General features: G+C 34.8%; 1 protein-coding gene across 5 annotated transcripts in view; it reads left to right on the top strand.

Moving 5' to 3' along the window:
- The window catches only part of CNTLN (centlein), a 318921-nt gene that overhangs the window by 95630 nt on the left and 200209 nt on the right, over nucleotides 1-23082 (top strand). For all 5 annotated transcript variants that reach the window (XM_073228458.1, XM_073228457.1, XM_037018671.2 and 2 more), the window contains one exon: nucleotides 11930-12063. In XM_073228458.1, the coding sequence (XP_073084559.1) occupies nucleotides 11930-12063 (134 nt within the window). The remainder of the gene's footprint in view (nucleotides 1-11929; nucleotides 12064-23082) is intronic.

The raw sequence follows: 23082 nt of genomic DNA, 5'->3' as shown, positions 1-23082 counted from the left end.
CATTAAATCAGAAGAATTCTGGCAGTGTTACCATCTTAAAAATACTGTATTTTCTGATCCATTCACATGGAATGTTTCATTTGTTAAGATCTTCAATTTTTTCAACAATGTTTTATAGTTTTCAGAGTATAACTTTGCACTTCTTTGGGTGCATATATTCCTAAATATTCAATTCTTTATGCAATTCTACATGAAATTGTTTCTAAATTTCTTTTTTTGATGACTCATTCCTAATTATAGATACACAATTTTTTATACTGACCTTGTATCCTGTAACCTTGCTGAATGGGTTGATTCCTTGGGATTTTCTAATTACAAGATCATATCATCTGCAAGTAGAAGTAGTTTTACATCTTCCTTTCCAACCTGGATGCCTTTTTATCCTACTTTATTGCCTATTGCTTTGGCTAGAACGTTTAGTACAAAGTTGAATAGAAAAAGAGAGTGGACATCTGTGGCCTGTTTCTGATCTAAGGGGTGGAAGTATTTACTCTTTCACCCTTAAGTATGATATTAGCTCTGAGTTCTTTGTTGATATTCTTTATTAGATTGAGAAAATTCACTTCCTTGCCTAGTTGTTGAATATTTTTCATCATGAAGGAGTGTTGGATTTTGGCAAGTATTTTTTCTGTGTCTATTGAAATGAACATGTGATTTTTGTCTTTCATTCTGTTGGTATGGTGTATTACATTACTTGATTTTTAGATGTTAAACCAATGTTACATTGCGGGGATAGGTTTATCTTTTATCTGGTTTGGTATCAGAATACTGCTGGACTTAAAGAAGGGGTTGGGAAGTCTTTCTTTCTCTTATGCATTTTCGAGGAGGTTGACAAGTTTTGGTATTAATTCTTTTAAAATGTTTAGTAGAATTCACCTGTGAAGCTATCTGGTTCAGCATTTGCCTGGTTCTGTAAACCTTTGAATGCTTTCCAGAGTTTTCCTAATACTGGTTCTAACAGTTTCAGTGTTGCTGCTGTAGTTGGACTTTCTGCCTTCTTTTTTTTTTTTTTTTTTTGAGAGGGCATCTCTCATATTTATTGATCAAATGGTTGTTAACAACAATAAAATTCTGTATAGGGGAGTCAATGCTCAATGCACAGTCATTAATCCACCCCAAGCCTAATTTTCATCAGTCTCCAATCTTCTGAAGCATAACAAACAAGTTCTTACATGGTGAACAAATTCTTACATAGTGAATAAGTTCTTACATGGTGAACAGTACAAGGGCAGTCATCACAGAAACTTTTGGTTTTGATCACGCATTATGAACTATAAACAATCAGGTCAAATATGAATATTTGTTTGATTTTTCTACTTGATTTATATGTGGATCCCACATTTCTCCCTTTATTATTATTATTATTTTTAATAAAATGCTGAGGTGGTAGGTAGATGCAATATAAAGGTAGAAAACATAGTTTAGTGTTGTAAGAGAGCAAATGTAGATGATCAGGTGTGTACCTGTAGACTATGTGTTAATCCAAGCTAGACAAGGGCAATAAAACATCCATGGATGCAGAAGATTTCTCTCAAAACAGGCGGGGTGAGGTTCTAAGCCTCACCTCTGTTGATCCCCAGTTTCTCACCTGATGGCCCCCCTGTGACTGTGCCTGTCTTAGGTTGTTCCTCCCTTGAGGAATCTTACCCGTCTCTGGCTAACCAGTCATCTTCCGGGGTCATACAGGGAAATGTAAAGTTGGTAAGTGAGAGAGAGGCCATATTGTTTGAGAAGGTTAGCTTTTTACTTCTTTGCAGATTTATGCCCTGTGGCTTCTATGCCCAGCATTTGTCTTGAGGTATCTTTACCACTTGGAGGAATTATGATACTCGGTGAATTCGATATGAGGCACGAATTCTATTTAAGGGTTGTAGTTAGGAAGGAAGAAGAAAAGCTATAGAAGTAGCAGACGGAAGAAACCTTGGGAAGATTGATCATTTCTTTGACTTATCTTCTTGTAGAGTAACTTAAGCATGTATAGGTTTTAAGCTACTAATTAAATTGCACATACACATTAACATAATAGGAATATAGTTATATAACCAAAGCAGATCTATAATTACCAGCCATCTGGTGCATTTAAACCAGTTAGGCATCCTAGGCATTTGTGAAAATTTATCTATGATATGATAGATAATGTCCAACTGTACTTGAACAGTCTGAGAGAAATCAGACAAATTAAAACAACCCATTCCTGGGAACTGTTTACATCCCATATGTTCTTTTAACAGTAGATAGTCTGTAGTTATAAGATTTTGGAGCTCTACAACTTGTACCTCTCCTAATCCTTGGTTGAGTTCCAACAGTATAGATCCAGTCAAATTTGTTGTTTTACTGTATGCACAGGCCAGCTTAGATATCTCCTTCTTCATTCCCATGGCAAGTCCAGGAACTGGTGGGATGAATGCAGCTACAGCTGTAGCAGCGCCTGGATCTTTGTTGAGGTTTTTTGATGATCATCTTGTGGTATGAGTCTTTCAGAGAGTGCTGATGTTGGAAGTTCTTCTTCATATCGTATCTTAGCTCATTTTCTGGGTTTCCTTTTTTATATTTATTTATTTTTTATTAAGATATCATTGATACATAATCTTATAAAAGTTTCACATGAACAACATTGTGGTTACTACATTCACTCATATGATCAAGTCCCTCCTACACACTTCATTACAGTCACTGTCTGTCAGCATACTGAGATGCTATAGAGTCAATACTTGTCATCTCTGTGCTATACTGCCTTCCTTGCGTCCCGTACATTATGGGTGGAGATCATAATACTTAATCCCCTTTTCCCTCCCTTCCCACCTGCCCTCCCCATCCCCTTTCCCTTTTTAACCACTAGTACCTTATTGGAGTCTGTGAGTCTGCTGCTGATGTTTTGCTCCTTCACTTTTGCTTTGTTGTTAAACTCCACAAATGAGTGAAATCACTTGGTACTTGTCTTTCTCTGCCTGGCTTATTTCACTGAGCACAATACCCTCTAGTTCCATCCATGTTGTTGCAAATGGTAGGATCTGTTTTCTTCTTATGACTGAATAGTATTCCATTGTGTATATGTACCATATCTTCTTTATCCACTTATCTACTAATGGGTACTTAGGTTGCTTCCATGTCTTGGCTGTTGTAAATAGTGCTGCAGTAAGCATAGGGGTGCGTATATCTTTTTGAATCTGTGATCTTGTTTTCTTTGGGCAAATTCCTAGGAGTGGAATTCCTGGGTCAGAGGTATTTCTATATTTAGTTTTTTGAGGAACCTCCATATTGCTTTCCACAGTGGTCAAACTAATTTCCATTCCCACCAATAGTGTAGGAGGGTTCCGCTTTCTCTGCATCCTTGCCCACATTTGTTGTTTGTCTTTTGGATGTTGGCCATCCTAACTGGTGTGAGGTGATACCGCGTTGTGGTTTTAATTTGCATTTCTTTAATGATTAGGGATGTGGAGCATCTTTTCATGTGCCTGTTGGCCATCTGAATTTATTCTTGGAGAAGTGTCTTCAGATACTCTGCCCATTTATTCTTCAGGATATTTGCTTTTTGGGTGTTTAGGCATGTGAGTTCTTTATGTATTTTGGATGTTAACCCCTTATCGGATATGTCATTTACAAATATATTCTCCCATTATGTAGGATGCCCCTTTGTTCTGCTGATGATATCCTTTGTTGTACAGAAGTTTTTGGTTTAATGTAGTCCCACTTGTTCATTTTTGCTTTTGTTTCCCTTGCCCGAGGAGATGTGTTCAGGAAAAACTTGCTCATGTTTATATTCAAGAGATTTTTGCCTGTTTTTTTCTAGGAGGTTTATGATTTCATGGCATACATTAAGGCCTTTGATCTGTTTTGAGTTTACTATAGTGTATGGAGTTATACAGGAATCCAGTTTCATTCTCTTGCCATGTGACTGTCCAGTTTTGCCAATACCAGTTGTTGAGGAGGCTGTCATTTCCCCATTGTATATCCATGGCTCCTTTATTAGATATTAATTGACTTTATGTATGTGTGTTTATATCTGGCCTCTCTATTCTGTTCCATTGATCTATGGGTCTGTTCTTGTGCCAGTACCAAATTATCTTGATTACTATGGCTTTGTAGTTGAGTTTAAAGTTGGGAAGCATAATCACCCCACTTTATTCTTCCTTCTCAATATTGCTTTGGCTATTCAGGATCTTTTGTGTTTCCATATGAATTTTAGAACTATTTGTTCCAGTTTGTTGAAGAATGCTGTCGGTATTTTGATAGAGATTGCATTGAATCTGTAGATTGCTTTAGCAGGATAGCCATTTTGACAATATTAGTTCTTCCTGTCCATGAGCATGGGATGAGTTTCCATTTATTGGTATCTTCTTTAATTTCTCTCATGAGTGTCTTGTAGTTTTCAGAGTATAGGTCTTTCACTTCCTTGGTTAGGTTTATTCCTACGTATTTTATTCTTTTTGATGCAATTGTGAATGGAATTGTTTTCCTGATTTCTCTTTCTGCTCTTCATTGTTAATATATAGAAATGCAACATATTTCTGTGTATTCTTTATCCTGAAACTTTGCTGAATTCAGTTATTAATTCTGGTAATTTTGGGGTGGATTCTTTAGGGCTTTTTATATACTGCGTCATGTCATCTGCAAACAGTAACAGTTTAACTTCTTCCTTACCAATCTGGATGCCTTTTGTTTCTTTGTGTTTTCTGATTGCCATGGCTAGGACCTCCAGTGCTGTGTTGAATAAAAGTTTGGAGAATGGGCATCCTTGTCTTGTTTCCAATCTGAGAGGAAAAGCTTTCATTTTTATGCTGTTAAGTATGATGTTGGCTGCAGGTTTGTCATATATGACTTTTATTATGTTGAGGTACTTGCCCTCTGTACCCAAGTTGGTGAGAGTTTTTATCATGAATGGATGTTGAATTTTGTCACATGCCTTTTTAGCATCTGTGCAGTTGATCATGTGATTTTTGTCCTTTTTGTTGATGTGGTGGATGATGTGGATGCATATTTGAATATTGTACCATCCTTGCATACCTGCAATAAGTCTCTCTTGATCATAATGGATGATCTTTTTTGTGTATTTTTGAATTCTGTTTGCTTAGTATTTTGTTGAGTAATTTTGCATCTCTGTTTACCAGGGATATTGGTCTGTAATTTTATTTTTCTGTGTGTCTTTGCCTTCTTTTGGTATTAGAGTGATGCTGGCTTCTTAGAATGAGTTTGGAAGTATTCCCTCCTCTTTTCCTTTTTGGAAAACTTTATGGAGGATAGGTATTAGATCTTCTCTAAATTTTTTATAAAATTCAGCTGTGAAGCCATCTGTTCCAGGGGTGTTGTCCTTAGGTAGTTTTTTGATTACTGATTCAATTTCATTGCTGGTAATTGGTTTGTTCAGATTTTCTGTTTCTTCCTGGGTTACTCTTGGAAGGTTGTATTTTTCTAGAAAGTTGTCCATTTCTTCTAGATTATCCAATTTGTTGGCATGTAATTTTTCATAATATTCTCTCATAATTCTTTGTATTTCTGTGATGTCCGTAGTTTTTCCTTTCTCATTTTTGATTCTGTTGTGTGTAGACTTTCTTTTTTTTTAAGTCTGGTTAGTGGTTTATCTTGTTTATTTTCTCAAAGAATAACCTTTTGGTTTCATTAATTCTGTCTAGTGTTTCATTCTTCTCGATTTTATTTATTTCTTCTCTGATCTTTATTATGTCCTTCCTTCTATTGACTTTGGACCTTATTTATTCTTCTTTTTCCAGTTTCATTAGTTGTGATTTTAGAGTGTTCATTTAGGATTGTTCTTCTTTAAATAGCCCTGTATTGCTATATACTTTCCTTTTAGAACTGCCTTCTCCCCATCACACAGAAGTTGGGGCATTGTGCAGTTGTTTTCATTTGTCTCCATGTATTGCTTGATCTCTGTTTAAAGTTGGTCTTTGATCCATTGATTATTTAGGAGCATGTTGTTAAGCCTCCATGCATTTTGTGGGCTTTTTTGTTTTCTTTGCACAATTTCTAGTTTCTTAATTTTGTGGTCTGAGAAGCTGGTTGGTATAATTTCAATCCTTCTGAATTTACTGAGGCTTTTTTTGTGACCTAGTTTGTGCTCTATTCTGGAAAATGTTCCATGTGCATTTGAGAAGAATGTGCATACTGTAGCTTTTGGTTGGATGGTCTGTAGATTGTGTTATATCCACCTTTTCTAGTGTGTTGTTCAGTTCACCCATCACCTTACTTCTTTTCTGAACAGATTGATCTGTCTTTTGGAGTAAATAGTGTTTTGAAGTCTCCTAAAATAAAGGTATTGCATTCTATATCCCCCTTTAATTCTGTTAGTATTTGTTGTGCATATTTAGGTGGTCCTATGCTGGGTTCATAGATATTTAGAATGGTTGTATTCTCTTGTTGGACTGACCCTTTTATCAAAACATAATGTCCTTCTTTGGTTCTTGTTACTTTCTTTGTTTTGAAGTCTATTTTGTCTTATACAAGTATTGTAACTCCTGCTTTTTCTCCCCATTGTTTGTATGAAATATATTTTTCCATCCCTTCACTTTTAGTCTGTGTAGATGTTTGGGTTTGAAGTGAGTCTCTTGTAGGCATCATATTGACGGGTCCTGCATTTTTATCCCTTCTGGAACTCTATGTCTTTTGGCAGGCTTTAGATTCGTGGTTACTAAAGGTTCAAGGTCAGCTTCTTTAGTATCTAACAGTGTAACTTAACTTGCTTACTACCCTATTATAAATACAATCTCTAGGTTCTTTTCTCCCTGCCTTTTCTTCCTTCTCCACTCTTTAGATGTTAGTTTTCATATTCTGTACTCTTTGTTAATCCCTTGAGTGACTTTGTGGTAGCTGATTTAATTTTGCATTTGCTTAGTAATTAATTGGCCTTCTTCCTTTACTGTGGTTTAATTTTCTCTGGTAACAGCTATTTAGCCTTAGGAACACTTCCTTCTATAGCAGTCCCTTTAAAATACACAGTAGGTCCATTTTGTGTGATGCAAATTCCCTCAACTTTTGCTTATCTGGAAATTGTTTAATCCCTCCTTTCAGTTTAAATGATAATCTTGCTTGGTAGAGTATTCTTGGTTTGAGGCCCTTCTGTTTCATTGTATTAAATATATCATGCTTCTTCTTTCTGGCCTCTAAGGTTTCTGCTGACAAGTCTGATGATAGTCTGCTGGGTTTTCCTTTGTAGGTGATTTTCTCTCTCTTTGGCTGCTTTTAATACTCTATCCTTGTCCATCTTGATCTTTGCCATTTTAATTGTTACATGTCTTGGTGTCTTCCTCCTTGTGTCTCTTGTGTTGGGAGATCTGTGTGCCTCCATGACCTGAGAGACTGTTTCCTTCCCCAGATTGGGGAAGTTTTCAACAATTACCTCCTCAGAGACACTTTTTATCCCCTTTTCTCTCTTCTTCTTCTCATACCCCTATAATGCAAATATTCCGTTTGGATTGCTCATAGAATTGTCTTATTTTTCTCCCATTCCTAGGCATCTTTTTCTCTCTGTCTGCCTCAACTTCTTTGTTTTACTGTTCTATAATTTCTACTCCATTTACTGTCTCCTCTACGTCTTGTAGTATACTTTTAAATCCCTCCATTGTACATTTCATTTCAGATACTGTACTTTTCAAAGTTTCTCATTCTTGAGTTCATCCCTTAGATCTTGAGTATTTTTCTGTAGCTCTGTTAGCATGTTTATGATTTTTATTTTGAAAGCTTTCTCACGAGACATGGTAATTCAGTTTCAGTGAGCCCTCTTTCTGGTGTTTGAGGGATTTTGGATTCAAGAAGGTTCTTCTACCTTTTCATAATCCTACTGAATAATGTGGAATAATAGCTTTATGTAGGTGGGGTCCTCTAGTGCTCAGAACTGTACTTTCTGGAGCTGCCTAGCACCTGGACCGCTGGTGGGTGATACAGGTGAGTGGCAGTGTTGCCTGCTGGAAGGAAAGAGCTCTTTCCTGCTTCTTGGTCACAGTTCCTGCCTCCACTGACAGGCCAGTGAGCTGAGTGCACAGGGAGAAGCTGCTGCAATATGCCCTTTTAGCTGCTGTGGGTGGGGATGCCCTCTGATTGGCCTAGTGAGATGGTGGGGTCATTAAGTTTGCGAGCAGGTGCTGTCCAGAAGGAAGGCTTATCAGTTTGTGTATTGCGTTGGGTGGCTTGGCGTTGCGTTGCCATGTAAGAGGATTGGATCACCTGACATTCTCTAATGTTCCCAACCAATAGGCTGAGCATGCTGGGATGATTTTGTCCATCTGTCCTTCCTCCTGAGCAGCAAGCTCTGTGTTATCCTTGCCCCTTTAGTCACCCTCTCACTGTTGGGAAGTCTTTCAAATTGCCCGCCTTTCTCTTTTGTTCTGGAGCATCTGGTTGTGGGTAGTTGTTCTCCACAAGTGGCTAGAATCCCAGTTTCTCCGAGTATTCCACCTGTCTTTGCTTTCCAACCCTTCTAATTTCCAGAGCACCATGCAATATGGGTCTCTGCTCCCAGAGTAGATCTCCAAGACTGGGTATTAGTAGTACTGGGCTTCTACTCCCTCCCTACTCTGTTTCTCTTCTTCCCTCTGGTGAGCTGTGTTGGTGGGAGGGCTCAAGTCCCGCTGGGTTGTGGCTTTGCTACTTTACCCTTTGCTGTGAGATCTTCTCTTTTCCTAGATGTAGGCCGGTTCTTATAATCTTTTTTCTAGTCACCCTTTTAGGATTAGTTGTATTTGCTGTATATTCATGTTGTTTGTGGTTTGGAAAGAGATTTCTGCTTCACTTCTCATGCCATCATCTTTTTCCCAATCCCTCACATAATTGCCTTCATTTTTAAATGTTAGCTTTACTGGATATAGGATTCTGTGTTTGTGGTTTTTTTTATTTTGAGCACTTTGAATATCTTATCTTACTGTCTGTAATGCTTATTGTTTCTGAAGAAAAGTCAGTTATTAATCTTATTGAGGTCTCATATATGATGAGTCATATTTCTCTTGTGGGTTCTAAGATATTCTTTTTGGTTTTCAGCATTTTTACTATGATGTATATACCTTAGAATCTTTGTGTATACTATTTGGAGTTTGTTGCATTTCTTGGATATGTAGATTAATGTTTTTCATCATGGGGTAAATTTTAACTAGTATTTATTCAAATATTTTTTCTGTTCTTTATTCTTTTCCCTGTCCTGGAAGTCCTATTTTGCTAATGTTGTTGCATTTAGTAGTGTCCCACATTTTTTTGGAACTGTTAATTTTCATTATTCATTTTTCTACATTTGCCTTCACTTTGTTGTTTTTATTCCAGTCAGTTCATACTAAATGTTGAGCTCCTGTGCTGGATTTATGTTTCTTGTATAAATGATGTATCATTTTACTGGTATTTTCTCCCCCTGCCACCACCATTTTGTTTTTTTAGATGTACTTTTTATAGTATGATTCACTTTAGTTATTTACATATGTTCATAGTGGCTATTTTTAAGTCTTTATGCAGTCTGGCTTATTGACCCTCTTTCTCTCTATTTGCATTTTTGTCTCCGTATAGATGACACTTTACTGTTTGTTTACATGTTGTAATTGTTTGTTGAAGAATGGACATTCAAAATTATATATAGTAGTAGTTTTGGATACTAATTTCTTTTTGCTCCATCTCCAGGGCCTGTTGATGTTTGCTTTTTTGTTTAATCGTTTGGCTGGACTATGTTTAGTGAAGTTTACTTCTTTTGCAGTGTACCTTGATGTTGCTTTTCAGAAAGCACAGGCTTGGACATGTGCACATTCACCCTGGTATCATACTGATTTTCACAAGGTTTTCCTTTGCTATCCCTTCTCTTGATTTCTCTGTTAATATGTCTGTCACTATTGGTATCACACTCAGCTATCATCCTCCAAAAATTGCTGACTTATTTTTTCTATTAATTCTGACAGTGAGTCCTGGGTGGGACACAAATTACTCAACAGTGTTGTCTAATTTAGGCTTCTTTGGAGGGTTTTTTTTTTAAACTGGTAAAATACAGATAACATGAAATTTACAGACTTTACCATTTTTAAATGTACAGTTCAGTATTTTTAAGTATATTCACATTGCTGTGCATCCAATTTGAAGAACTGTTTTTCATTTTCCCAAAGTGAAACTATACTAATTAAATAACTCTCCCCATTTCACCCTACTCCCAGCCCTGGCATCCACCATTCTACTTTCTGTTTTTGTGAGTTTGTATACTTCAGATACCACAGTAAGTGGAAATATACAGTATTTTTATTAGTTGTAACTGGCTTATTTGGTTTACCATTATGAGCTCAAGGTCCAAATATGTTGTTGTGCATGTCAAAATATCCTTTTGTTTATTGAGTAAAACACATAACATAAAATTTGTCATCTTAACCATTTTTAAGTGTACAGTTCAATAACATTAAGTATATTTACATTACTGTTGAGATCTCCAGAACTCTTGACTTGGAGAACTGCAACTCCATGTTCATTAATAACAACTGTGTTTCTCCATCCTGCTGGCCCTTGCTAACCATCATTGTACTTTGTGTATCTATGAATTTGACTCTTTAGATATCTCATATATATGGAGTCATATGGTAATTGTGCTTTTTGACTGTTTTATTTCATTTAGCATAATGTACTCAAACTTCATGTTGTAGAACATGATCAGATTTATTTTATTTTTAAGGTTGCCTTGTGTTACATTGTATGTATACCACATTTTGTCTATCTAACATTTGGGTTGCTACCACCTTTTGGCTATTATGAATAGGGCTACTATGAATATGACTGTGGATATATCTCTTGAATACCCTGGTTTACATTTTTTTTGAATATATATCCAGAAGTGAGATTATGGGATTGTATGGTAACTCTATTTTTAATGTTTGAGAAGTCACTGTACTGTTTTCCATAGAGGTTACACGTTTTTACAGTGTCACCAACAGTACACAAGTTCAAGTTTCTCTATATCCTAACCAACACTTCTATTTTCTTCATTCTCCCATCCCTCCTTCCTTCCCTTCCTTTATTCCTTCCTTCTTTCCTCTTTCTCTTTTTTCTTCCATCCACCCACCTACCTACCTGATATTATCCTTTTTGTAATAAATAAGAATTTAAGAAATATTCACAGGGATATTTTGACTGAAATCCAATATATATACATATATTTAAATATCACAGTCTCTATTACAGAGTGACTATATTATGTAATAGCATGTCTAGAGTAGATTTCTAGTGCTTGACCTAAAGCTTGGTGTTCTCTTTTGGAACTAATGAACATACAGTGTTTATGTGGACATACTCTAGTTTTAGATATAACATTTATTTAATCCTTTATAAAAATAATTAAAATTAATTTAGATTTTTCTGAAAATATAACATCAATTTGTAAGCTGTTTCAAAAGGAGAAAACATTTATTTGGAGAATTATCAGGAGGAAAAGTCCAACTTTGAACTTTATGTGAAATTTTACCATCATCGAGATCCCAGCATGATCTGGATTTCAAACATTGTAAAATTATTTTGGTATCTTTACAGAACTCTCCTTCCTTTTCTGAGTGCACCTGTGTGTTTGCATTTAAAATAGAAGAAATAATGGAACAATTGCTATTTGTCATGATTAATATTTAAGTGCATGAACTCATTTTTAATGTAATTAACAACTTTTAAATTTACAATAATTTTTATTGTACCTTTAGTAAGTAAATTTTTACATAGATTATCAAATTTATTTGCTTCAAATTTTTAACTTTCACATCAGGAAGCCATGATCCTTTTTGAGGTTCAAAAATAACCTATGACTGTTATACAGGTTATTATTTGTACTAAAATTTGTAAAATTAAGTGAAAACAAAAAAAAATTGAAACATGACTGATTTTTCATTGTCATTTTGTAAACCAGTTAAATTTAACAGACTGTTTTTTAAAATGTATTTGATATTTATTATATTTGATTGTGATATAAGTGCTCTAATTTTAGGCCTTTGAAGACAGCCTAATTGAAGCAAGGAAAGAAATTGAAGTATCAGAGAGTAAATATAATGCTCTGTCATTACAGTTGAATAATAAACAAACTGAACTTATCCAGAAGGATATGGATATTACACTGATTAGGCAAGTATATTCAGTTTTTAATTTACCAGTATAGAAATGTCATTAGTTATTCAGAATGCATAATTTTATTTATTATTAATACTCAGAATAACAATAGATGTCTAATATGGGTGCATAAGTTTGTGGGAGAATCCGAGGTTGTGCTGGATTGGGAAGAGCATGTTAAAGAGTAGCTTTGTTTTCATTTTTAACATAGATAATGCATTCATTCATAGTTTCCTTCTAAAATTCCTAGCCATGTGTTATGTTATATTTATTACTCTTGTAATGAACAGCAAATGAGGAACCCAATTTTGATGTTTTATTATGTTTTAAATAGTTTTAGTTTGTGAAATATTCTTTCTGTATCAAAATATTTAATCTTTAAGTAGTAGTCATAAAGTGAGGTTACTTGAAAATTTTGTTTTTCAGTGTTTTGAAAGATTTTAAACTATCTATTAATTTACTTTATAATGACCTTTATCAGAAAATTGTTAGGATAATTCATAAATATATAAATATATATACACGCATGCATATATGTGATAAGAATATATATACATATATACACACATACACATATACCTAATGGTAGAGTGCAAACATAACTTTTAAATATACTGGGACACCAGATAATTCATTTAATTTGGTTTATTGCAGTCTTCACTTTATTATGTTGGTCTGGAACCAAACACTAATGTGTATGAAGTATGTCTGTATGTGTGTTTTTTCCTTATTCTATTTAAAATAAATCATATGTAGTTTATTGTCTATGTCTATAATCACAATATCATCCTCTGGTGCTATTACTATATAATATGTAACATTATATTGCATAGAAAAGTCATAATTTTAACAAATATACAATTAATTATGTAATTATATGTGTGTAGTATACTTATTCATATAATTGGTATTTATATATAATTTAGTGTATTGTGAAAGCTTGTTTCTATATATTATCAGCAGGATTTTTGCTTGGGTGATAGTTAATGTATACATGTTAATCTATTACCCAAGCAAAAATTCATTGTACTGCATTTAAAAAGTCTTCTTAGCATAGAGGTGAGGAAAAGTATAAACTTCATAGACGGTAGTCTGGTTGGCATATCCATTAATTGTGTGTTTTTTTTAAGCCAATAATTTGATGAAGTCAGAAAAGTAATTCTAAATAGTAATATTACCTTAGATTTGGAAGAACTCTTAAAATTATAATTTATTCTTATCTTCTCAATAAGATCATACAGTTTTTAGTCTTTGCTTGATACTTTTAGTTTTATAAGTTTCTCAGTACTTTTCAAGACTATCTTTTCATTTTATATTGTGTAAATTTCAACTTTGTTTCATATTGAAATTTGCCTCTTTATAATATCTGTCTCTTTATGTTGTTTCCTGTCTAGAGAATCTCAGAGACAATCTAATATCTGTTCTGGTAACACAGACCTTCAAAATAGAAGATAAATTTATTATTAACTTCTTTTTCATAATTTCTCATAATTTTTCATGTATATATTTCACAGATGTTATATTATTTTGTGTTACCTTTGTTAATGTGTTCCATGTTGTTAATTTCTTTATCATCCATATACTCCTTAAAATATGGCACCTATAACTATACAAAATATTCTAACAAATGACCTCTCCTTTTAGAGTGTGGTGGATGGAACATGAGATCCATTCTAGGATACAATGTAGTGTTACATGGAAAGGATTTGAACAGTTATGGTTTCTACTAAATTTTGCCTCTGCATTTGTATATTTGAATTAAGTGTATTGCAAGAACTCTAAATTGGAGTAAATGAGGCAGTGATAGCTACAGATGGACATATTCTTACATAATGGTAAAAGAATGGACCATGTGTAACTTTCTAATATAGATATACTTTTCCTTATAAATTAATGATGGAATTGACTTAGCTTTTCATCTTTATGGGTTTATTTCTTTGGACTTCATAATCACTTGCATGTTTATTGAATATTGAATTCAACATTCATAGGTACTATGAAATATTGTTGTAAACTACCACAAATTATTTTTGTCCTGGGTTAAAGTATAAGCAAGTATGTATATATATAACAATGTATATGTCTTTAATATGTACAGAACATCTGACTATATACCTAGAACTTATATAAAAACACTGATCAATTAACTTACCTAACTAAGAATTATGCCTGAATAGGTTATGGTAGAATCAGTTACATGGAAGTTAGGCTAAGTGATTCGATTGAGCTGGGAGTTTTTCTTAGAAATTAGTTTTGAATCTCCTACACAGAAGTCTCCTATTTTTAATTTTATTAAAAAATAAAGTCAAGACAGTGCAGTCACAGTTTTGGTTAGGAATATCGTCAAAGTCAGAATCCTGAGATTGGATTAATACATTTGTATTGCTTTGTATTGCTGGTGTTTGCAGGCATTTAGCAGTAGCAAGTGTAAATTATTCCTGGAGGATACTAAAACAATTCTACCCTCAAATTATATCTATAGTTTTGCAAACTAATGTCTAGCACATAGTGAGAAATATCCAATTTGTAGTAAGTCAAGGAGAAAAACTGAAGTATATAAGAATGGAAATGATGGAAAAAGACCTGATTATTTGCCTGCAATATGATTAATCACATAGAAAATTCAAAATAACAGAGAAAGATTATTTAAATTGCTAAGTATGTTTAGCACACTTGATAGATATGATGTCAGTGTATAAAATTCAACTGCATTTTTATGCCAGCAAAACATTAGGAAGGGGACTTAAAAGCAATATAATTTAGTATATGACTGAAAATGTAAAGAATTAAATAGAAATGAAATATGTATATTATGTCTGTAAAGGGAACTATGAAACACTGAGAGAAATAAAAGGTCTAATACATGCAGGGATATACAAAGTCCATTGTTTTGATGACTCAGTATGATAAAGATGTCAATCCTCTCCAAATAGGTACTAAGATTTAGAGTAATACAGAGTATCAACAACATGTAACCATTACTACCCTTGACCAGAAGGGGAAAGGAGAGAAGCTCTTTCCAGATCTCTCTGAGATGTAAAGTCCTGGTAGAGAAGATGACTATTAAGAGAAATATTAGACAGAAGAACAGAGATATTGTCAAATGTGACTCAGGAGGGAGCTAGGGAAAGAAATATCTTGATTTTTCTCACTTTACCTTCTAATCACTGACTGACACTTTCAAATAATTAAATTCATTTAGACCCAGAGAATAAGGAGTCAGTATAAGGCAATCTATAGATGTTGGCCTCTTAGGCTAGAGTAATAGAAAGTAAGGAAATGAGGAGGATTGGATAAGAGGAGAATATGGGGCTCATTCTCCATTACTGTTCTTTTTCAGAGCTTTCCTGGCATTTATTGCTTATTAATTTTTCTACATAAACTTTAGAGTAAACTTGCTTATTTCTTTTTGGTACTTTATTAAAGTATCAAATCTACAAGTAAACCTTAGGAGAACTGACTCTATGATGCCAGTATTCCTGTCCTGGAGTCTAGTATGCCACCCATTTGCTTCAGTACCTTTGTGTCCTTACAGAATGTTTTGTTGCTTATATGGGTTTTGACATTTTTTATTAAAGTTACTCCTAGCTTTTTCCTGTTTTTTGTTGCTATTTAAAATGGAACCTTTCCTTCTCATATAGTTCCAAACTTATTTTCCTTTTATTGCTTATAATTTTTGCTCTACATACTTTGATGTGCTATGATTTGCCAAGGTGTTCATAGCTCACAGTTCATATAATTGTGAATTATACGTTTTTACTTTTTTTCTATATAATTTTTTTTGCCTTGAGTTCTTTTTCCTCTGAAGGAAAAGAACTTTACCTTTATCTGATAACAAAATACATACATAATTATTCTGGTATAATGATACATATGCATTATGAGAAAAAAATGCAGAACAGTAAAGTACAAAGAAGATAGAGGAAAAAATTACACTTAAAATATAACCCTAGAAAAATAATAGCCATTACAATTTTGTGAGAATAATTCTACATTTTTCTCAATCCATTTTTATAGATTGGAGATTAGCTAGAAGTTTTTAGATAAAAGAGACTATTGAACATATTCTTTTAATAAGTAAAACTTGAGTTTTTTGTAATGTAATGGAACAATGAGACACTGATGTGAAATCGAGGGAATTTTTACTTCTCAAATAACTTTTTCTTCTCCATAAAAATCATTAACTCTTTCTCCCTATAAAACCAGGAAAGAAACAGCATGGAAAAACTTTGGCAGCTGATGTTATGTTGTTTCTTTTATTTTTAAATTTTTAAAATTTATTTTTAATAAGGTATCATTGATATACAATTTTAATGAAGGTTTCACATGAGCAACATTGTGGTTACTACATTCACTCATATTAAGTCCCCCACACACTTCCTTTTGCAGTCACTGTCCATCAGCATAGTAAGATGCTGTAGAGTCACTACTTGTCTTTGTGCCACACTGCCTTCCCAGTGACCACCTTACATTATGTATGCTAATCATATGCCCCTTAATCCCTTCTCCCTCCTTCCACACTCCCTTCCCACCCCCTTCCCTGTGGTAACTGCTATCCCCCCTTGGAATCTGTGCATCTGCTGCTGCTTTGTTCCTTCAGTTTTGCTTTGTTGTTGCACTCCAAAAATGAGTGAAACCATTTGGTCCTTGTCTTTCTCCCTTTGGCTTATTTCCCTGAGCATGATAACCTCTAGCTCCATTGTCTGTTACTTTTTTAAAAACCTGTATTTCATCTTTAGTTGGTTGTGACATCCTATTATGTATACTTTGGAAAATAGCACTTACATTCAAACATTTTAACTCCTCATTTTGCATCTCAAGATTTATAGCATTTTTCTCTTCTTCTATAACCACAGTGCCCAAAGATGTTTATAGGCTTAATTCTATATATTGCTTCAATGCTCATCACTGAACTTTTACTCTTGATATGTTCATTTCTGTACTCTATTTTTCATCCATTTCAAAGGTCCTATTTTACTATGGCCTTCCCTGTTGTTAGAGTATGCTTTCTCTCCCACTGCCACCAGATTTAGCCATTTGAGTTCTTTTGGCTTGGGAACAAGAATGAAAGTGACATATGCCATTTCCTAATGTTTTTGAAGGAGTCACTACTTGATTTGCCTTTGTTTTTGCCCTCTGCCACCCCAGTGTCATATTCCTAATACAGTCTGCTGGTTCAGTTTGGTTTTCAGAATAGAGGAAAGCCACATGCATGAGAGCAAGCAATAAATCTTTGTTTCTATAGGTCATGAAGTATTTTTTAGCTGCAGAATAACCTAGAGAAGCTATCTGAAATTGCCTGTCAGTCATTGCTATCAAGCATGATGTCTAAAGGGATATTCTAATTTATCCCATGGCCCACTCAGTCCATTAGATAACATCACTGTAACTGAAAAATTACTGGATTTATCTGTCAACAGCACAGTATTTCTAACAGAACTTAACATTATTCTTGAGATAGGAAGACACACTATTGGATCTTGGCATCATCTCAGCTCATGCCACATTCCTTTATTCCTTTTCATTGGTTTCTAGAGTAACTTTTCCAATTTGAACCTATCAACTAATTTATTTTCCATGACTCTAATTTTCCTTACAACTGTTCTAATTACGGTTATGGATTTTAATGCTATTATGGCATCTTAATGCTTTTTAACAGCACTTCTTTTTGTCATTGGAATTTTAATTATATGCTTTTCTGTTGAGGTAAAAAATTGAAGTTCACTTTGAAATATAAAAAATGTACAACTCTAAGTATAGATAGAGCTCAATACATTTTTTTTGTTACATACATGTATTTGATAAAAATAATCAAATTCATAAATAAAAGGTACAAGAAGAGAATAATTCAACAAAAAATAAATTCATCTTTGTGTATACAGAGAACACTCATTCTCAGTGCTGTCTTCCTTTCCCAGAAGGTAATATTTTATCACTTTTTTCTTTATACTTCTGGTACCCTTTTTTTTTTTGACAGGGCATCTCTCATATTTATTGATCAAATGGTTGTTAACAACAATAAAATTCTGTATAGGGAACACAATGCACAGTTATTAATCAACCCCAAGCCTAATTCTCAACAGTCTCCAATCTTCTGAAGCATAACGAACAACTTCTTACATGGTGTACAAATTCTTACATAGTGAATAAGTTCTTACATGGTGAACAGTGCAAGGGCAGTCATCACAAAACCTTTCGGTTTTGATCACTCATTATGAACTATAAACAATCAGATCAAATATGAATATTCGTTTGATTTTTATACTTGATTTATATGTGAATCCCACATTTCTCCCCTTATTATTATTATTATTTTTTATTTTTATTTTTAATAAAATGCTGAAGTGGTAGGTAGATGCAAGATAAAGGTAGAAAACATAGTTTAGTGCTGTAAGAGAGCAAATGTAGATGATCAGGTGCGTGCCTGTAGACTATGTGTTAATCCAAGCTAGACAAGTGCAATAAAACATCCACGGATGCAGATTTCTCTCAAAACAGGGTGGGTGAGGTTCTGAGCCTCACCTCTGTTGATCCCCAATTTCTCACCTGATGGCCCCCCTGCGACTGTGCCTGTCTTAGGTTGTTCCTCCCTTGAGGAATCTTACCCGTCTCTGGCTAACCAGTCATCTTCCGGGGCCATACAGGGAAATGTAAAGTTGGTAAGTGAGAGAGAAGCCATATTGTTTGAAAAGATTAGCTTTTTACTTCTTTGCAGATTTATGCCCTGTGGCTTCTATGCCCAGCATTTGTCTTGAGGTATCTTTACCACTTGGAGGAATTATGATACTCGGTGAATTCAATATGAGGCACAAATTCTATTTAAGGGTTGTAATTAGGAAGGAAGAAGAAAAGCTGTAGAGGTAGCAGATGGAAGAAAACATGGGAAGATTGATTATTTCTTTGACATATCTTCTTGTAGGGTAACTTAAGCATGTATAGGTTTTAAACTACTAATTAAATTGCGCACACACATTAACATAATAGGAATACAGTTACATAACCAAAGCAGATCTATAATTACCAGCCATCTCCAGTGAAGCCAAGAAAACCAGTTAGGCACCCTAAGCATTTGTGAAAATTTGTCAATGATATAAAGGTTATTGTCCAACTGTACTTGAACAGTCTGAGAGAAATCAGACAAATTAAAACAACCCATTCCTAGGAACTGTTCACATCCCATATGTTCTTTTAACAGGAGATAGTCTGTAGTTGTAAGATTTTGGAGTGCTACAACTTGCACTTCTCCTAATTCTTGGTTGAGTTCCAACAGTATAGATCCAGTCAAATTTGTTGTTTTACTGTATGCACTGGCCAGCTTAGATATGTCCTTCTTCATTCGAATGGCAAGTCCAGGAACCGGTGGGATGAATGCAGCTACAACTGCAGCATCGCCTGGATCTTTGTTGAGGTTTTTTGATGCTCATCTTCTGGTATGACTCTTCCAGAGAGTGCTGATGTTGGAAGTTCTTCTTCATATCTATCTTAGTTCATTTTCTGGGTAGCCAAATATGGCTTTGATCCTCTGTATAAACACAACCAGACCCTTTGCGCACACTTTGATAAGCCCTTTATACCATTGTGTAGAACTCATTGTAGGTCACCACACAGGAACTGTTTCTTTTTTTTTTTTAAGAGAAAGGAATATTATCGGAAAAGTGTACCTCCATAGCCAATCATCTGACACCATTTAAGTAATTGAAATTAAGGATATTTAACGCATGCATTAATCGTTGATTTACAGTTAGTTTTATCCTATCAGGGAGTAATCCCCCTTCTCTTTTTTTTTTATCTTTAATCTACACTTACATGAAGAATATTATGTTTACTAGGCTCTCCCCTATACCAGGTCCCCCCACTAAACCCCTTTACAGTCACTGTCCATCAGCATAGCAAAATGTTGTAGAATCACTACGTGTCTTCTCTGTGCTGTACAGCCCTTCCCTTTCTCCCACTCCACCTATGCATGCTAATCTTAATACCCCTCTTCTTCTTCACCCCGTTATCCCTCCCTACCCACCCATCCTCCCCAGTCCCTTTCCCTTTGGTACCTATTAGTCCATTCTTGGGTTCTGTGATTCTGCTGCTGTTTTGCTCCTTCAGTTTTTCCTTTGTTCTTATATTCCACAGATGAGTGAAATCATTTGGTATTTCTCTTTCTCCACTTGGCTTATTTCGTTTAGCATAATACCCTCCAGGACCATCCATGTTGCTGCAAATGGTAGGATTTGCCCTCTTCTTATGGCTGAGTAGTATTCCATTGTGTATATGTACGACATCTTCTTTATCCATTCATCTACCGATGGACATTTAGGTTGCTTCCAATTCTTGGCTATTGTAAATAGGGCTGCGATAAACATAGGGGTATATCTGTCTTTCTCAAACTTGATTGCTGCGTTCTTAGGGTAAATTCCTAGGAGTGGAATTCCTGGGTCAAATGGTACGTCTGTTCTGAGCATTTTGATGAACCTCCGTACTGCTTTCCACAATGGTTGAACTAATTTACATTCCCACCAGCAGTGTAGGAGGGTTCCCCATTCTCCACAACCTCACCAACATTTGTTGTTGTTTGTCTTTTGGATGGCAGCCATCCTTACTGGTGTGAGGTGATACCTCATTGTAGTTGTAATTTGCATTTCTCTGAAATTAGTGATGTGGAGCATCTTTTCATGTGTCTGTTGGCCATCTGTATTTCTTTTTTTGGAGAACTGTCTGTTCAGTTCCTCTGCCCATTTTTTAATTGGATTATTTGTTTTTTGTTTGTTGAGGCGTGTGAGCTCTTTATATATTCTGGACTTCAAGCCTTTATCGGATCTGTCATTTACAAATATATTCTCCCATAGTGAAGGGTTCCTTTTTGTTCTATTGATGGTGTCTTTTGCTGTACAGAAGCTTTTCAGCTTAATATAGACCCACTTGTTCTTTTTTGCTGTTCTTTTCCTTGCCCAGGGAGATATGTTCAAGAAGAGGTCACTCATGTTTATGTCTAAGAGGTTTTTGCGTATGTTTTTTTCCAAGAGTTTAATGGTTTCATGACTTACATTCAGGCCTTTGATCCATTTTGAATTTACTTTTGTATATGGGGTTAGACAAAGGTCCAGTTTCATTCTCCTACATGTAGCTGTCCAGTTTTGCCAGCACCATCTGTTGAAGAGACTGTCATTTTGCCATTGTATGTCCATGGCTCCTTTATCAAATATTAATTGACCATATATGTTTGGGTTAATGTCTTGAGTCTCTATTCTATTCCACTGGTCTGTGGCTCTGTTCTTGTGCCAGTACCAAATTGTCTTGATTACTATGGCTTTGTAGTAGAGCTTGAAGTTGGGGAGTGAGATCCCCCCTACTTTATTCTTCTTTCTCAGGATTGCTTTGGCTATTCAGGGTCTTTGGTGTTTTCATATGAATTTTTGAATTATTTGTTCCAGTTCATTGAAGAATGTTGCTGCTAATTTGAGAGGGATTGCATCAAATCTGTATATTGCTTTAGGCAGGATGGCCATTTTGACGATATTAATTCTTCCTAGCAACGAGCATGGGATGAGTTTCCATTTGTTAGAATCCCCTTTAATTTCTCTTAAGAGTGACTTGTAGTTTTCAGAGTAAAGGTCATTCACTTCTTTGGTTAGATTTATTCCTAGGTATTTTATTCTTTTTGATGCTATTGTGAATAGAAATGTTTTTCTGATTTCTTTTTCTATTGGTTCATTGTTAGTGTATAGGAAAGCTACAGATTTCTGTGTGTTAATTTTGTATCCTGCAACTTTGCTGTATTCCGATATCATTTCTAGTAGTTTTGAGGTGGAGTCTTTAGGGTTTTTTATGTACAATATCATGTCATCTGCAAATAGTGACAGTTTAACTTCTTTACCAATCTGAATTCCTTGTATTTCTTTGTTTTGTCTGATTGCTGTGGCTAGGACTTCCAGTAGTATGTTAAAGAACAGTGGGGAGAGTGGGCATCCCTGTCTAGTTCCTGATCTCAGAGGAAAAGCTTTCAGCTTCTCACTGTTCAGTATAATGTTGGCTGTGGGTTTATGATATATGGCCTTTATTATGTTGAGGTATTTGCCCTCTATTCCCATTTTGCTGAGAGTTTTTATCATGAATGGATGTTGAATTTTGTCAAATGCTTTTTCAGCATCTATGGAGATGATCGTGTTGTCTTTGTCTTTCTTTTTGTTGATGTGGTGGATGATGTTGATGGATTTTCGAATGTTGTACCATCCTTGCATCCCTGGGATTAATCCCACTTGATCATGGTGTATGATCCTTTTGATATAGTGTTGAATTCTGTTTGCTAATATTTTATTGAGTATTTTTGCATCTACATTCATCAGGGATATTGGTCTGTAATTTTCTTTTTTGGTGGAGTCTTTGCCTGGTTTTGGTATTAGGGTAATGTTGGCTTCATAGAATGAGTTTGGGAGTATTCCCTCCTCTTCTATTTTTTCGAAAATTTTTAGGAGAATGGGTATTATGTCTTCTCTGTGTGTCTGATAAAATTCCGAGGTAAATCCTTCTGGCCCTGGGGTTTTGTTCTTGGGTAGTTTTTTGATTACCGTTTCAATTTCTTTCCTCGTAATTTGTTTGTTTAACTTTTGTGTTTCTTCCTTGGTCAGTCTTAGAAGGTTGTATTTTTCTAGTAAGTTGTCCATTTCTTCTAGGTTTTCCAGCTTGTTGGCATATAGGTTTTCATAGTAGTCTTTAATAATTCTTTGTATTTCTGTGGGGTCTGTCATGATTTTTCCATTCTCATTTCTGATTCTGTTGATTTGTGTTGATTCTCTTTTTCTCTTAATAAGTTTGGCTAGAGGCTTATCTATTTTGTTTATTTTCTCACAGAACCAGCTCTTTGTTTCGTTGATTTTTGCTTTTGTTTTATTCTTCTCAATTTTGTTTATTTCTTCTCTGATCTTTATTATGTCCCTCCTTCTGCTGACTTTAGGCCTCATTTGTTCTTCTTTTTCCAGTTTTGATAGTTGTGATGTTAGACTATTCATTTGGGATTGTTCTTCCTTCTTCAAGTGTGCCTGG

Source organism: Manis javanica, chromosome 2, assembly GCF_040802235.1.
Source record: "Manis javanica isolate MJ-LG chromosome 2, MJ_LKY, whole genome shotgun sequence".
Classification (NCBI taxonomy): Eukaryota; Metazoa; Chordata; class Mammalia; order Pholidota; family Manidae; genus Manis; species Manis javanica.
Note: the sequence above shows the minus strand (reverse complement) of the source record. Positions and strands in the feature narration are given on the sequence as shown.